General features: G+C 45.9%; 1 protein-coding gene across 3 annotated transcripts in view; it reads right to left on the bottom strand.

The window, feature by feature from the left end:
* Positions 1–17,626, bottom strand: part of LOC134949301 (cytochrome P450 2G1-like) — a 362,663-nt gene that overhangs the window by 118,222 nt on the left and 226,815 nt on the right. For all 3 annotated transcript variants that reach the window (XR_010183138.1, XR_010183139.1, XM_063937796.1), the window contains exon 7: positions 13,874–14,061. Coding sequence is in view for 1 of the 3 variants with exons in the window: in XM_063937796.1 (XP_063793866.1) it covers positions 13,874–14,061 (188 nt within the window). In the remaining 2 variants the exon portion in view is untranslated. The remainder of the gene's footprint in view (positions 1–13,873; positions 14,062–17,626) is intronic.

Genomic DNA, 17,626 nt, shown 5'->3' with positions numbered 1-17,626 from the left:
CGTACTTATACTGGCAGGAAAAAGAGGCAATTTGGAGGCCCTTGCACAAACTGGCTTTATTCTACCTAAGTTGCCCTCCCTCAAGTGTGTACTCCGAAAGAGTGTTTAGTGCCGCCGCTCACCTTGTCAGCAATCGGCGTACGAGGTTACATCCAGAAAATGTGGAGAAGATGATGTTCATTAAAATGAATTATAATCAATTCCTCCGCGGAGACATTGACCAGCAGCAATTGCCTCCACAAAGTACACAGGGAGCTGAGATGGTGGATTCCAGTGGGGACGAATTGATAATCTGTGAGGAGGGGGATGTACACGGTGATATATCGGAGGGTGAAGATGAGGTGGACATCTTGCCTCTGTAGAGCCAGTTTGTGCAAGGAGAGATTAATTGCTTCTTTTTTGGGGGGGGTCCAAACCAACCCGTCATATCAGTCACAGTCGTGTGGCAGACCCTGTCACTGAAATGATGGGTTGGTTAAAGTGTGCATGTCCTGTTTTGTTTATACAACATAAGGGTGGGTGGGAGGGCCCAAGGACAATTCCATCTTGCACCTCTTTTTTCTTTTCTTTTTCTTTGCATCATGTGCTGATTGGGGAGGGTTTTTTGGAAGGGACATCCTGCGTGACACTGCAGTGCCACTCCTAGATGGGCCCGGTGTTTGTGTCGGCCACTAGGGTCGCTAATCTTACTCACACAGCTACCTCATTGCGCCTCTTTTTTTCTTTGCGTCATGTGCTGTTTGGGGAGGGTTTTTTGGAAGGGACATCCTGCGTGACACTGCAGTGCCACTCCTAGATGGGCCCGGTGTTTGTGTCGGCCACTAGGGTCGCTTATCTTACTCACACAGCGACCTCGGTGCAAATTTTAGGACTAAAAATAATATTGTGAGGTGTGAGGTATTCAGAATAGACTGAAAATGAGTGTAAATTATGGTTTTTGAGGTTAATAATACTTTGGGATCAAAATGACCCCCAAATTCTATGATTTAAGCTGTTTTTTAGTGTTTTTTGAAAAAAACACCCGAATCCAAAACACACCCGAATCCGACAAAAAAAATTCGGTGAGGTTTTGCCAAAACGCGTTCGAACCCAAAACACGGCCGCGGAACCGAACCCAAAACCAAAACACAAAACCCGAAAAATTTCAGGCGCTCATCTCTATTTAAAAGGCACATAGAGATTCTGCCTTATAAGGGTGAGGAATTGTTTGGGGATGGTCTCTGGGACCTCGTATCCACAGCAATAGCTGGGAAGAAATTTTTTTACCTCAGGTTTCCTCACAGCCTAGGAAAGCACTGTATTATCAGGTACAGTCCTTTCGGCTTCAGAAAAGCAAGCGGGTCAAAGGCGCTTCCTTTCTGCACAGAGACAAGGGAAGAGGGAAAAAGCTGCACCAGTCAGCCAGTTCCCAGGATCAAAATTTGTCCCCCGCTTCCTCTTAGTCCACCGCATGACGCGGGGGCTCCACAGGTATAGCCAGGTGCGGTGGGGGCGCATCTCGAGAACTTCAGTGTCCAGTGGGCTCGTCCACGGGTGGATCCCTGGGTTCTGCATGTAGTATCACAGGGATACAAGCTGGAGTTCGAGGCGACTCCCTCTCGCCGTTACCTCAAATCAGCAAGCTGTACTTCCAGCAGGTGAAAATCACGGTACCCCTCCTTCAACAAGGCTGGGGTTACTATTCCACAATGTTGTGGTACCGAAACCAGACGGTTCGGTGAAACCCATTTTAAAATTGAAATCCTTGAACACTTATATACGAAGGTTCAAGTTAAAAATAAAATCGCTCAGGGCGGTTATTGCAAGCCTGGATGAGGGAGATTACATGGTATCTCTGGACATCAAGGATGCTTACCTGCATGTCCCCATTTACCATCTTCACCAGGAGTACCTCAGTTTTGTGGTACAGGTTGTCATTACCAATTACAGACGTTGCCATTCGGTCTGTCCACGGCACCGAGAGTATTTACCAAGGTAATGGCTGAAATGATGATACTCCTTGAAAAAAAAGGGAGTTTTTAATTATCCCGTAATTGGACGATCTCCTGATAAAGGCGAGGTCCAAGGAGCAGTTATTGGTAGGGGTAGCACTATCTCGGGAAGTGCTACAACAGCACAGCTGGTTCCTACGACACGTCTACTGTTCCTGGGGATGGTTCTGGACACAGACCAGAAAAAAGTGTTTCTCCCGGAGGAGAAAGCTGAGGAGCTGTCAACTCTAGTCAGAGGCCTCCTAAAACCAAAACAGGTGTCGGTGCATCACTGCACACGAGTCCTAGGGAAAATGGTAGCTTCCTACGAAGCAATTCCATTCGGCAGGTTCCATGCAAGAACTTTTCAGTGGGACCTGTTGGACAAGTGGTCCGGATCGCATCTTCAGATGCATCGGCTGATAACCCTGTCTCCAAGGACTAGGGTGTCTCAGCTTTGGTGGCTGCAGAGTGCCCATCTTCTAGAGGGCCGCAGATTCGGCATACAGGACTGGGTCCTGGTGACCACGGATGCCAGCCTTCGAGGCTGGGGGGCAGTCACACAGGGAAGAAACTTCCAGGGACTTTGGTCAAACCAGGAGATTTCCCTACACATAAATATTCTGGAACTAAGGGCTATTTACAATGCCCTAAGTCAAGCAAGACTCCTGCTTCAAAACCAGCCAGTACTGATTCAGTGAGACAACATCACGGCAGTCGCCCATGTAAATCGACAGGGCGGCACAAGAATCAGGATGGCGATGGCAGAAGCCACAAGGATTCTCCGATGGGCGGAAAATAATGTGTTAACACTGTCAGCAGTGTTCATTCCCGGAGTGGATAACTGGGAAGCAGATTTTCTCAGCAGACACGACCTCCACCCGGGAGAGTGGGGACTTCATCCAGAAGTCTTCCAAGTGATTGCACACCATTGGGAAAGGCCACAGGTGGATATGATGGCGTCCCGCCTCAACATAAAGCTAAAAAGATATTGCGCCAGGTCAAGGGACCCTCAGGCGATAGCTGTGGACGCTCTGGTAACACCGTGGGTGTACCAGTCGGTGTATGTGTTCCCTCCTCTGCCTCTCATACCCAAGGTACTGAGAATAATAAGAAGGAGAGGAGTAAGAACTATACTTGTGGTTCCGGATTGGCCAAGAAGAGCTTGGTACCCAGAGCTTCAAGAAATGATCTCAGAGGACCATGGCCTCTGCCGCTCAGACAGGACCTGCTGCAGCAGGGGCCCTGTCTGTTCCAAGACTTACCGCAGCTGCGCTTGACGGCATGGCGGTTGAACACCGGATCCTAAAGGAAAAAGGCATTCTGGAGGGAATCATTCCTACGCTGATTAAGGCTAGGAAAGATGTGACCGCAAACCATTATCACCGCATTGGCGAAAATAGGTTGTGTGATGTAAGGCCAGGAAGGCCCTAACAGAGGAATTTCAGCTGGGTCGATTTCTGCACTTCCTACAGTCAGGAGTGACTATGGGCCTAAAATTGGGTTCCATTAAGGTCCAGATTTCGGTTCTGTCGATTTTCTTCCAGAAAGAACTGACTTCACTACCTGAAGTTCAGACACTACCTGAAGTTCAGACATTGTAAAGGGAGTGCTGCATATCCAGCCCCCTTTTGTGCCTCCAGTGGCACCTTGGGATCTCAACGTGGTGTTGAGTTTTCCTAAAATCACATTGTTTTGAGCCACTTAAAACCGCGGATCTGAAATATCTCACGTGGAAAGTGGTCATGTTATTGGCCTTGGCTTAGGCCAAGCGTGTATCAGAATTGGCGGCTTTGTCATGTAAAAGCCCTTATCTGATTTTCCATATGGATAGGGCAGAATTGAGGACTCGTCCCCAGTTTCTCCCTAAGGTGGTATCAGCCTTTCACTTGAACCAACCTATTGTAGTGCCTGCGGCTACTAGGGACTTGGAGGATTCCAAGTTACTGGACGTGGTCAGGGCCTTGAAAATGTATCTTTCCAGGACGGCTGGAGTCAGAAACACTGACTCGCTATTTATCCTGTATGCACCCAAAAAACTGGGTGCTCCTGCTTCTAAGCAGACTATTGCTCGCTGGATTTGTAGCACAATTCAGCTGGCGCATTTTGCGGCTGGACTGCCACATCCTAAATCAGTAAAGCCCATTCCACGGGGAAAGTGGGATCGTCTTGGGCGGCTGCTCGAGGGATCTCGGCATTACAACTTTGCCGAGCTGCTACTTGGTCAGAGGCAAACAAGTTTGCTAAATTCTACAAATTTGATACCCTGGCTGAGGAGGACCTTGAGTTCTCTCATTCGGTGCTGCAGAGTCATCCGCACTCTCCCGCCCGTTTGGGAGCTTTGGTATAATCCCCATGGTCCTTACGGAGTTCCCAGCATCCACTAGGACGTCAGAGAAAATAAGATTTTACTCACCGGTAAATCTATTTCTCGTAGTCCGTAGTGGATGCTGGGCGCCCATCCCAAGTGCGGATTGTCTGCAATACTTGTATATAGTTATTGCCTAACTAAAGGGTTATGGTTATGAGCCATCTGTTGAGAGGCTCAGTTATGTTTCATACGGTTAACTGGGTATAGTATCACGAGTTATACGGTGTGATTGGTGTGGCTGGTATGAGTCTTACCCGGGATTCAAAATCCTTCCTTATTGTGTCAGCTCTTCCGGGCACAGTATCCTAACTGAAGTCTGGAGGAGGGTCATAGAGGGAGGAGCCAGTGCACACCAGGTAGTCCTAAAGCTTTCTTTAGATGTGCCCAGTCTCCTGCGGAGCCGCTATTCCCCATGGTCCTTACGGAGTTCCCAGCATCCACTACGGACTACGAGAAATAGATTTACCGGTGAGTAAAATCTTATTTTTCCTTCTTTTTGCCAAATCACTACATTCATCATCAATGACATTTCCACATCACCATGAGCTGTTTTATTTGACATTGGGGTCAATTCTATTCAGCGACAGCTCCCGGCGCTATTCATTACAGCAACGAGTGACCCTCAATTGTCGAGAATTCTTCTCTCATCCCAAGGGGATGAGAGAAGAAACCCGACAAAAGTGTTGCCGCGCAGCCGGCGTGAGGTGGTTTCTTTCGGGAATCAGCCCTGTGCCGTGGAGTTAAGTCGGAGAATGCCCATTCTCTCGACAATACAACCTGTTTAGTCGGCGAGAATGGGCCATCGCCGACTTAACTGGAGCTGAATTGAATAGTGTCGGGAGCTAATTCCCGGCGCTGAATAGAATTGACCCCATTGAGTAAGATTTATATGATATGGAGCAGCCTCACTTAAAATTTTTCTTCTTCCCACATAAACTTTGTTTCCACTAGTAGAAAATGTTGAATAACTACCTGTACTAGTTCCAGTGTTGCTAGTACTAAGACACATAAGGGTAAATTTACTAAGATTCATGTTTCAGCAGAGATTAAGTTTGGCTGGTTACAATTGTACATGGGTGTAGTTTAAAAAAATATTCTCGTAATTTACTAAACTCACGTATTTGCTGGATTGATGTTTTCCAATGGTGTATGCATTTGTGTTTGGCTGCCGTGTTTGCGGGCAGCCAAACAATGCCGAACATGAAGCCCGTCTGGATTAGTGAGATTCATGCAGTACTTCTTTGTGTAAAATTGTAATAAACAGTTAAAAAAAGAAAACTGTGTGGTTCCCCAAGTATCAGCATGTGGGTCCTGTAGTTTTACCAGTAAAAATAGGATTTTAATACCTACCGGTAAATCCTTTTCTCTTAGTCCATAGAGGATGCTGGGGTCACATCAAGAACCATGGAGTATAGAAGGGATCCGCGGGAGACATGGGCACTTTAAGACTTTCAACGGGTGTGAACTGGCTCTTCCCTCTATGCCCCTCCTCCAGACCCCAGTTATAGGAACTGTGCCCAGGGAGACGGACATTTTGAGGAAAAAAGGATTTATTGTTAAACTAAGGTAGGATACATACCAGCTCACACCTCAAGCACGCCACACAACATGGCATTCAACATAACGCAAGTCAACGGCATGAACAACATCAGCAACAGGCTGACTAAAAACGTCACACAACATGTGTTAAAACGTAACAAAAAACTGCAGATACAGTACGCACTGGGACACGCGCCCAGCATCCTCTACAGACTAAGAGAAAAGGATTTACCGGTAGATATTAAAATCCTATTTTATCATATGTCCTAGAGGATGCTGGGGTCACATCAAGAACCATGGGGTTATACCAAAGCTCTAGAACGGGCAGGAGAGTGCGGATGAGTCTGCAGGACTGATTGACCAAACATGAGGTCCTCATCAGCCAGGGTATCAAACTTGTAAAACTTTGCAAAGGTGTTTGAACCCTACCATGTAGCCGCTCGGCAAAGTTGTAATGCCGAGACCCCCTGAGCAGCTGCCCAGGACGAGCCCGCCTTTCTGGTAGAATGTGCCTTTACCGATTCCGGTAACCTCAATCCAGCCATAGAATGAGCATGCTGAATCGTATGACAGATCCAGAGCGCAATAGTCTGCTTGGCAGCAGGAGCCTCAATCTTGTTGTGAGCATACAGGACAAACAGAGCCTCCATTTTCCTAAACTGAGCCGTTCTGGCAACATAAATTTACAAAGCTCTGACTATATCGAGAAACTTTGATTCCTGCAAGGCGTCAGTAGCCACTGGCACCACAATAGGTTAGTTCAAGTGGAACGACGAAACCACTTTCGGCAGAAATTTCTGATGAGTCCTCAGCTCTGCTCTATCTTCATGGAAGATCAAATAAGGGCTCTTGTGAGACAATGCCACTAATTCAGACACCCGCCTTGCGGATGCCAAGGCCATCAGCATGACCACTTTCCAAGTGGGGAATTTCAACTCTACCTTCTGTAAAGGTTCAAACCAATGAAATTGAAGGAATTGCAACACCACGTTAAGATCCCACGGTGACACTGGGGGCACAAAGGGAGTTTGGATGTGTAACATGCCTTTCACAAAAGTCTGAACTTCTGGAAGGGAGGCCTATTGTTTTTGGAAGAAAACCGGTAAGGCTGAAATTTGTACTTTAATTGAGCTCAACTTTAGTCCCGCATCCACACCAGCTTGTAGAAAATGGAGAAAACGTCCTAAATAAAATTCTTCCGTAGGAGCCTTCCTGGATTCACACCAAGACACGTATTTTCTCCAAATACGGTGGTAATGTTTAGACGTTACTCCTTTCCTGGCCTGAATAAGAGTGGGGATGACTTCCTTGGGAATACCCTTTCAGGTTAGGATCCGGCGTTCAACCGCTAAGCCGTCAAACGAACTTGCGGTAAGTCTTGGAACACGCAAGGCCCCTGCTGTAAAAGATCCTCCCTCAGAGGAAGAGGCCAGGGATCTCCTATAAGTAATTCCTGAAGATCTGGATACCAAGCCCTCCTTGGCCAGTCTGGAACAATGAGAATAGCTTGAACCTTTGTTCTTCTTATGATCTTTATTACTTTTGGAACGGGTGGAAGCAGAGAAAACACATACACCGACTGGAACACCCACGGTGTCACTAGGGCGTCCACTGCTATTGCTTGAGGGTCTCTCGACCTGGAACAATATTTCTGAAGTTTCTTGTTGAGGCGCAACACCATCATGTCTATTTGAGGAATTCCCCAAAGACTTTTCTCTTCTGCAAAGACCTCTTGATGAAGACCCCACTCTCCTGGATGGAGATCCTGTCTGCTAAAGGAAGTCTGCTTCCCAGTTGTCCACTCCTGGAATGAAGATCGCTGACAGAGCACTTGTATGCCTTTCTGCCCAGAAGAGAATCGTTGTGGCCTCCCCCATTGCCGCTCTGCTCTTTGTTCCGCCCTGGCGGTGTATGTACGCTACTGCTATTATGTTGTCCGACTGAATCAAGACGGGCCGATTGCGAAGAAGATGTTCTGCTTGCAGAAGGCCATTGTAAATGTCCCTTAGCTCCATAATGTTTATGTGTAGACAAATTTCCTGGCTTGACCATCTTCCCTGGAAGCTTTCCCCCTGTGTGACTGCTCCCCTGTCTCGGAGACTCGCATCCCTGGTCACTAAGATCCAGTCCTGGATCCCGAACCTGCGTCCCTCTAGGAGATGAGAGCTGTGCAGCCACCACAGGAGTGAGATTCTGGTCTTGGAAGACAGGATTATCCTTCGGTGCATGTGCAGATGGGACCTGGACCACTTGTTTAACAGGTCCCACTGAAACACTCTGGCATGGAATCTGCCAAACTGAATGACCTCGTAGGCCGTCACCATATTCTCCAGCAACCGAGTTCATTGATGGATCTATACTTTTGCTGGTTTGAGAATTTGTTTGACCAGGATCTGAATTTCCATACCCTTCTCAACTGGAAGAAAAACTCTCTGTAATTCTGTGTCCAGAATCATTCCCAAAAACGACAGCCATCTCATAGGAACCAACTGTGATTTTGGCAAGTTTAGGAGCCAACCATGTTGCTGCAGAATTGTCAGGGAGAGCGTAATGTTCTGCAGCAATTGGTCTTTGGATCTCGCCTTTATCAGGAGATTGTCCAAGTATGGGATAATTGTGACTCCTTGCTTGCGCAGGAGATCCATAATTTCTGCCATTACTTTGGTGAAAATCCTCGAAGCCGTGGACAGACCAAACGGCAACGTCTGAAATTGGTAATTACAATCCTGAACTGCAAACCTCAGGTAAGCCTGATGTGGAGGATAAATGGGAACATGTAAGTAGGCATTCTTTATGTCTACCGACACCATAAAATCCCCCTCCTCCAGACTGGAGATCACTGCCCGGAGAGATTCCATCTTGAATTTGAATTTTCTTAGGTAGAAATTTAGGGATTTGAGGTTCAGGATTGGTCTGACTGAGCCGTCTGGCTTCGGGACCACGAACAGGCTCAAATAAAAGCCTTCTCCCTGTTGTGACGGGGGAACCCTGACAATGACTTGATTGTGACACAATTTTTGTATTGCGGCGCATACCACCTCCCTGTCCGGAAGAGAAGCTGGTAAGGCTGATTTGAAAAATCGGTGAGGGGGAATGTCTTGAAACTCCAGTTTGTACCCCTGGGACACTATTTCTAAAACTCATGGGTCCAGGGCTGAACGAACCCAGAACTGACTGAAGAGCTTGAGACGTACCCCCCATACGGTGCGGACTCCCGCAGAGGAGCCCCAGCGTCATGCGGTGGATTTGGCAGAAGCCGGGGAGGACTTCTGCTCCTGGGAACCGGACACGGGCGGTGATCATTTACCTTTTCCTTTTCCTCTAGTAGCAAGAAAGGAAGACCCTCGGCCTTTTCTGTATTTATTGGGCCGAAAGGACTGCATCTGATAGTGGTGTGCTTTCTTTTGTGGTGCAGGCACATAAGGTAAAAATTATGACACCTGTGGTAGCCGTAGATACCAAATCAGCGAGGCGGTCACCAAACAATACACCACCTTTATACGGAAGAGACTCCATAGCTTTCTTAGAGTCAGCATCAGCATTCCATTGATGAATCCACAATGCTCTACTAGCTGAGACTGCCATGGCATTGGCCCTTGATCCCAAGAGGCCAATATCCCTCGAAGCTTCCTATTGCAGCGTCCCTGATATAACCTAGTGTCAAAAGAATGCTGTCCCTATCCTGGGTATCTATTTCAGATGACATGTTATCTGCCCATTTTTCGATAGCACTACTCACCCACGCAGATGCAATGGCTGGTTTGAGTAGCATACCCGTGGTGACATAAATGGATTTCAATGTATTTTCCTGCCTATGATCCGCAGGATCCTTTAAGGCTGCCGTGTCAGGGGACGGAAGAGCCACCTTTTGGACAGCCGTGATAGAGCTTTGTCCACAATGGGGGGTGACTCCCATTTTTCCCTATCCCCAGAGGGAAACAGATACGCCACTGGAATCCTTTTGGGAATCTGAAACTTTGTATTTTCCCAAACCTTTTCCCAAAGCGTGTTCAGTTCATGAGATGGAGGAAACATTACCTCAGGTTTCTTTCCTTTATACATACAGACCCTAGTATCAGAAACAGCAGGGTCCTCAGTGATATGTAATACGTCTTTTATTGCCAAAATCATGTACTGAATGCTCTTTGCCAGTTTTGGATCTAATCTGGCATCACTATAGTCGACACTAGAGTCAGTGTCCGTGTCGGTATCCATGTCTGCCAGCTGGGCAAATGAACGTTTTTGTGACCCCGAGGGGGTCTGGGCTTTTAACAACACATCCTCTATGGATTTCTTTCATTATTGATTCTGAGACTCAGATTTATCCAATCTCTTATTTATCAGAGCCACATTAGCATTCAAAGCACCCAAAAAATTCACCCAATCAGGTGTTGGCGGTGCCAATAGGGTCACTCCCACAGTCGTTTGTGTCCCTAACAGTCTCCTCCTGGGAAGAGCACTTTGCTTCAGACATGCGTGCACCCAACACCCACACACACACACTGGGCCTATAGGGGACAGACCCACATTAAAGCCTGTCAGAGGGACACAGATGGAGTTATTGCCAGCACACAACCCAGCGCTCAATCCCAGTCTGAAACACCACTGAAAATGCCCCAGACCTGCAGCGCTTTCATAATTAACATATAATGCACCAAAATAACTGTGCCCCCCCCATTTTTCACCCTGATACTTATGCAGTAGGGTATGAGGAAGGACCAGCGTCTCTGCAGCCTTGTGTAGAGAAAATGGTGCCGGGCTGTGTGCTGTGAGGGCTAAGCTCCGCCCCCGTAATGGCGCACTTCAGACCCACTCTTTCAAAATAAATTTTTATACTGGCGGGGGGGCCTGGAAAGTGCCCTGGCACTATGTCCGCTCTTGCCAGTTACTTATAGAGGTGATATATGCTGCCCAGGGCGCCCCCCCCCCCCCCCCCGCACCCTGCACCTTGTAGAGCCGCTGTGTGTGGGAGCATGGCGCGCAGCGTGTGAGCGCTGCTGTACCTCAGAAACCGTCACTGAAGTCTTCTTTTCTTCTTCTACTCACCAGTCTTCTGACTTCTGGCTCTGCAAGGGGGGTGACAGCGGGCTCTGGCAACGAGCATCTAGGCGTACCTAGCGATCAGACCCTCAGGAGCTAATGGTGTCCTGTAGCCAAAGAAGCAGTGCCTTTAAACTCACAGAAGTTGGTCTGACTTCTCTCCCCTAAGTCCCACGAAGCAGGGAGACTGTTGCCAGCAGTACTCCCTGAAAATAAAAAAACTAACATAAGTCTTTTTCAGAGAAACTCAGTAGAGCTCCTCAGAGTTCATCCAGTCTCACTGGGCACAGATTCCAAATTGGGGTCTGGAGGAGGGGCATAGAGGGAGGAAAGAAATGATATTCTCTTATCTTCTTTCATCCAGCAGCAGGGGTAAGCTATTCAGCTCCGCTCCGGAGGTGCACAGTTGTGCTTACCTCACTGCGATGTCTGCACCTGCAATCTCTACCTAATTTAAAAGTCCGTGCCTCCACCCTGCTTCATTCGGCTCCTCTCCCAGCACATTACAGTGACTGATGGTACAGGAGAGGAGACTATGATGAATGCGCTGGAGCTCCGGCACCCGGCAGCTGTCCAATGCGCTCACAGTGACAGTCTGCCAGGGCCCGGGCAGGAAGCAGCTGGCGCCAGGTCAGATGTTAAACTGCCCTGTAATGGGGTCCCCTGCAGAGAGCAGCCTGTGTCGAGCGGACGAGTAGCCACAGCAGAGAGTGCGTGACGTCATTTACTGAGCCCTCCTGAGTCTGGCATACAACGTTGGGCTGGCCCTGCGATGATGATTGTTGCGGCGGGACCCGGCCATCCATCCCGGCACCAGTATGTGTAGGGGGGTGCGTTCGCCCTAATCGCCCCCCGCTAAATCCACCACTGCTGCGCATGTGCTAGCTCCTCCACTATGCTCCTGCCTTTGCTGCCCTCCTGCTCCAGCTGTGCTACTGCATCTGTCCATGCCCCCTTCTCCAGCTGTGCTCCTGCGTCTACCCATGCTCCCCTGCTGCTGCGCTGCTTCCTGCCTCCTCTTCTTTTCCTCTGCCTAGTTAGAATAGAAAATAAATAAAATTAAACCTAGCACAAGGATTGGCGATCAGTGGGTTCCTTCTCTATGACCTGGTTAGCTAATCTGTACAGTCAGTTGAGGTGCAGTAAAAGTCCTGGCACCTCTGCTGACTGCACAGATCAGCTGCCCAGGTCATAGAGAAGGATCACAGAACCCTGAATGGTAAGTTTAATTTTTTTTTTTTTTTTTCTATTATAACTATTTTCTCTGTGATCAGTGAGTGGTCTGTTAGACATACAGGCTAATCACAGTAGCCACCTTTGTGCTCTGCTCTGCCTGCCAGCATACAGGAAGTGCTGACCAGGAGTAGAGGAAACAGAGGGAAGCCTGCATAATGCCATCTGAAAATGGCATTATTAGTGCAAGGCTGCCGCCGGTATTATTTTACAATTTGCCTTTAGTAAATCTGAAAAAAATCACATTTCCCATTACAAGTACAGGAAATGCAATCTGCTTGCTAAAAGAATGCCAATATAAGTGCTTGGAGGAGTTTTGTTTATGAAAACTCCTCCAAAAGCCTTTGACACCTTTAGGTGATGCGAAAATAATGTGAAAAGAGTGTGGAAATATCCATTTTGCCATTATTTTAGTTAAAAAAAAGAGTGTGAAGTGTATTTGTAGAGTATACATAATTTAACTGGTTGTAAACTGTAATCTCTGACTAAAGTTCTTGTGAAATTTCATGGCTCAGAATCCTATATAAGCAGCACTGCACACCGAAGAAGTCTGCATGTCTACTTCCTTCATAAACTGATTATGGAGCTCCACAGAAGCCAATATAGATCCATGATTTTCTACAACTACAAGAGTGGTCTGCGACAGCAGGAGGTTTTTGCTCTACTGAAAGCTGCTTTTGGGAAGGAAGCACCAATTCGAGTGGTTTGCAGCATTTCGGCACAGTAGACGGTCCCTGGAAGACAAGGAGTGCTGCAGCCAATCTGTGTCTGCCATGACCGAGGATAACGTTGCTGCCATGTGGGCCATAGTTGAATTTGACACCAGGGTGACCATGGCCCCAATAGAGAACGATATAGGCATCTCATTGGTGTCCACCTGCTCGATACTCCACGAAAAACTTGACATGATGGGTCCCACTTGAGAAGTCTTATTGTAGAGAACGGTTCTACAGTAAATGTAGGAAAGACTGCTCAATTACCTTATTGTCCCTAATAGGAATAATATGAGTGATAGATGAAGAGAAGCCAGCCCCTGGATGTCAACTCTGTAATACTGACAGGCAGTGTTCATTCTGCCTTTACCTGCATATGCTAGTGTCAGAATGGTAGATGAGAATCATCACAGTGTCCTTAAAGGTGACTGAAAAATGCAAGCCTAAAGAATTATATTAAAATTACGTTTAACCTGCTTCACCTCAGATTAGATTATGAGATCAAAAACACAGTAATCTGAGACTTCCAGGTACAGTACATGGCATTTTGCCTCATTGCAAGATCTGATTTTGGCACGCAGATTCGAGTCATGTCTCGGTACTACATGTTACCGCTAATTTTGATTTTGTCACATTTTTTGTCACAATGAAAATACAGTAATATAGAGGTCTATTCAAGAAGCAGTGAAAAGAGTGGAGAAGTGAGCCGGTGGAGAAGTTGTACATGGCAACCAATCAGCTGCTCTGTACAATTGTATATTATGCAAATTATAGATGTTACTTTAATGCTGATTGGTTGCCGTGGGCAACTTCTCTACTGGCTCACTTCTCCACCCTTTTCATTGCTTCATGAATAGACCCCATCATTCCTATTATTTTAGTTATATACTCATCATCATTGAAACTGGCTGTTGCCATTTTTATAAATATTTAATTTATGTAATTTTTGGAATTGCCTCTTGGTGAAAAATGCAGACTTACAAATACATCCATAAAGAGATATATACCTTTGGTAGTGTGTATCCTTTTAGCTTCACCTCTTTTAATGTTTTACGTGGATAACCCAATGGAGACATGTCGGTGAATCTTTGCATTTCATGAATCACTGCTTCTGTATAAGGCATGTTGTTCCGGTCTTGAATAGTTGGGCTGCGATGTCGGCCAATGACACAGTCAATCTCATCATGCACTTTTGCTTGAAAGCCGGAAAAATATAAAACAAAATTCAGGACTTAATAAATGATTGTAACAAAGAGGTTGATATAAACTGTGTACTGCTATGTCACAGGGTTAGAATGTCGCTATAACTGCTAAGTATATGGAGTTCTTCACAGATCTACTGTATGAAACCTTGTAAAAGTAATGACACATTTTCAGTGACACTGTTCAATGTTGATTTTTAACAATTTGGTTGTTTATAGCTACTCAACATTACATTTGTCTTTTACAGAATCTTATGGATGAATGAAGGATGGCAAATACTCATTTCATGATTAGTACAGTTAGTACAGGGATGGTACCAACATATGAGCTGCATATTTTCCCACAGACAGTGGAGAAGTTGCCCATAGTAACCAATCAGCTGCTCTGTATACTTTTATAGTATGCAAATTATAAATGTTACATCAATGCTGATTGGTTGCCATGGGCAACTTCTCCACTGGCTCACGTCGCCACTTTTATCACTGCTTAGTACATGTACCCCATAGTGGTCTAAGGGGTCTATTTACTTTAGGGGGACATAAACTAAGCAGTGATAAAAGTGGAGAAGTGAGTCAATGGAGAAGTTGCCCATGGCAACCAATCAGCATTGATGTAACATTTAGAATTTGCATACTATAAATGTATAAAGAGCAGGTGAATGGTTGCCATGGTAAACTTCTCCACTGGCTCACTTCTCCATTTTTATCACTGCTTAGTACATGTCTCCCTTAGTCTTGCATGGAGATAACGTCAACTGAGATAAAGTACCGGCCAATGAGCTCCTAGCTATCATTTTTCTAACACAGCCTGTGATATGGCAGTTAGGAGATGATTGGCTGGTACTTTATCTTTGTCCACTTTTACTCCATCCAAGGCTTACTAAATAGACCCCTAAGTCAGTGGCTTTACTATAATGGGTGCCACCAGATCAGATGCCGCAGTGTGCCTACAGCAGATCCCCCTCTATTCAGTCTGCCAGCAGAACAAAGGGGGTCATTCAAAGTTGTTCGCTCATTGCTGATTTTCGCAACGGAGCGATTAAGGCAAAAATGCGCATGCTCATGGTACGCAGTGCGCATGCGCTAAGTATTTTAGCACAAAACTTAGTAGATTTACTTACGTCCGAACAAAGAATTTATATCGTTGAAGTGATCGGAGTGTGATTAACAGGAAGTGGGTGTTTCTGGGCGGAAACTGGCCGTTTTCTGGGAGTGTGCAGAAAAACGCAGGCGTGCCAGGATAAAAAGCGGAGTGTCTGGAGAAACGGGGGAGTGGCTTACCGAACGCAGGGTGTGTTTGTGACGTCAAACCAGGAACGAAACGGCCTGAGCTGATCGCAGTGTAGGAGTAAGTCTCGAGCTACTCAGAAACTGCTAAGAAATTTCTATTCGCAATTCTGCTAATCTTACGTTCGCAATTCTGCTAAGATACACTCCCAGAGGGCGGCGGCCTAGCGTGTGCAATGCTTCTAAAATCTGCTAGCGAGCGAACAACTCGGAATGACCCCCAATATTTCATGTGAAATATTTGGAGAGATGGCACAGATGTAGATGATAGTAAAAGTTGTGGCACTGTGCCAGTTCTTTTGCAATTTTCAATGTCCTGTATGCGCCAGATAATAAAGATATCACATTGAAGATTGTGCCAATAGCAGAAAGTAAGGTGGCACAGCATGGAGCAGGGGAAGAGGTAGACAGGTCCCCTAGCCATTAAAAAAACCTCTGGTTTATGTGTATGGAAATTGTATGGCATAGTGCAGCTTACAGTAGCAGGCAAAACTCCAAGCCAAGTATCCAAACAAGTATCAAACAGAAAGAGTAGTCAGAATATACAGTAGGTCAAGGCATTGGTCAGATAGTAAGTGTGGTCAGAATGCAGATATAAGGTTAAGGTAAGCTGCAGACAGAGAGCATATTTCTCAACATTTGAGAGGAATGGATTGGGATGCCTTAGATACTCCTTTGTACCACACCCCATTGTGCCAAGTTGGGCGCATGTCTGGACATCACTTTCTCATTCCTTGTCATGTTGTGAGGCATGCCCAGCATTCTCCAAGCTGGCGGGCTGCTATGCAGAATAGCAGTGCGTAAAATCACCTTAGAAAACCTTCTCTTCCTAGGGACAACGAGCCCTGTGTGTGGAACCTTGGGACAGTGCCCAAAAATGGACCTGTTCCACCAAATTTTGGACAGCTGGGAGGGTTATGAGAGTGATCAGAATCTAGTCACAAGGCTTGGTGTGCTAATCTAGTCACAAGGCTTCTTGTTACAAGGTCAGCTAAATAGGCCTAGTATACAGCACACATAGCATAAAATATCCTGGTTTTAAAATGACAAACAGAAAATTACAGGGGAGCTGGCATAACAGAACTCATACACAGGATATGTACAGTGTGATTATGAGGTCACCAGGACATTTAATTCCCTGCAAACTGGGCAGACCTGCACCATTGCAGTGGAGTACACTTATGCACATCAATACAAAAATCAGGGAATCACAGATCAATAACTGTGGACAAAATTTGATCTTAGGACAAGAAGTAACATAAATGGAAAGAATGCATAGGTTTGCAGATTGGTCAAAGAGAATCATGATTTAAGCATGTACTTTAGCAATGCTGAATCAGTAAAGGAACCATATCATGAGAGCAAGGGCCAGGAGTCCAGAGCTGGAAGAAGGGCAACTGAAGGTTTAATTGAACCTGAAAGTTATTAACACTCCGCTAGTCGCGTGTGATCTGAGAGATACACGACTCATTTATTTGTGATTAGTCCAAGTGAGGTGAGCATTGATTGTTAAACCCAGAGGCCATTGACCCATTAAGGAACATTGCCATGGGATTTTTTAACAACATGGGGATTAGGAAGGGTTTAAAAGATTTGCACGTGGTGTGATTAGTGTTTTAGTGAGGGGCGTGTTTATTCTTGTAAGCTTTGGAACTTCCTGTCCAACCTCTTTGTCCTGAGGCTGTAAGGTTGGTTAGTGTTTTTTTTGCTTTAGTAGTCAGTGGTTTTCATGGGTGTATTGATTATTTTGATGTTTGGCAATATGAACAGATGTGTTTGTGTTTGTTTTAGTCATGTTAAATGGATGCACCCTCCTTTAGTTTGGTGGTTGCTGATCCCCCTTTATGAGTTCGGCTGTGCCACTCATCCGTGTGGGTCTAACTTAAGTTGTGTCTAAGGGAGGGTGGTGCACGAGCGATTATGCTGGTGTTTGTTATAGTTAGTCTGGCAGCTGGTCTTTGTTTGCCACCATGCTCCCTTCCGTCCTCCTTTCCTTTTTTATTTTTAGCAAATAACTATGATATATCTTTTTACTACAATGACTGTCTATGTCTCGTTATTTATGATTATTTGGTTATTTCTAAGTTATTGTAAGAAATTAATTTAGCATCATGGTCATGTATTGTGGTGGGTCATAGGCCGTTAGTGAGTTGAATAAATCTATGAATCAAAATCAAGATGATGAATCAGCCAGGTACAGTAGGAGTCAAAAGCAGAAATCAAATGCAAACAAAGACAACAGACACATCAAAATCTATCAGTCAGGAATAA

The sequence above is a fragment of the Pseudophryne corroboree genome, chromosome 8 (genome assembly GCF_028390025.1).
Source record: "Pseudophryne corroboree isolate aPseCor3 chromosome 8, aPseCor3.hap2, whole genome shotgun sequence".
Classification (NCBI taxonomy): Eukaryota; Metazoa; Chordata; class Amphibia; order Anura; family Myobatrachidae; genus Pseudophryne; species Pseudophryne corroboree.
This window is presented reverse-complemented; position numbering and strand designations above follow the sequence as displayed.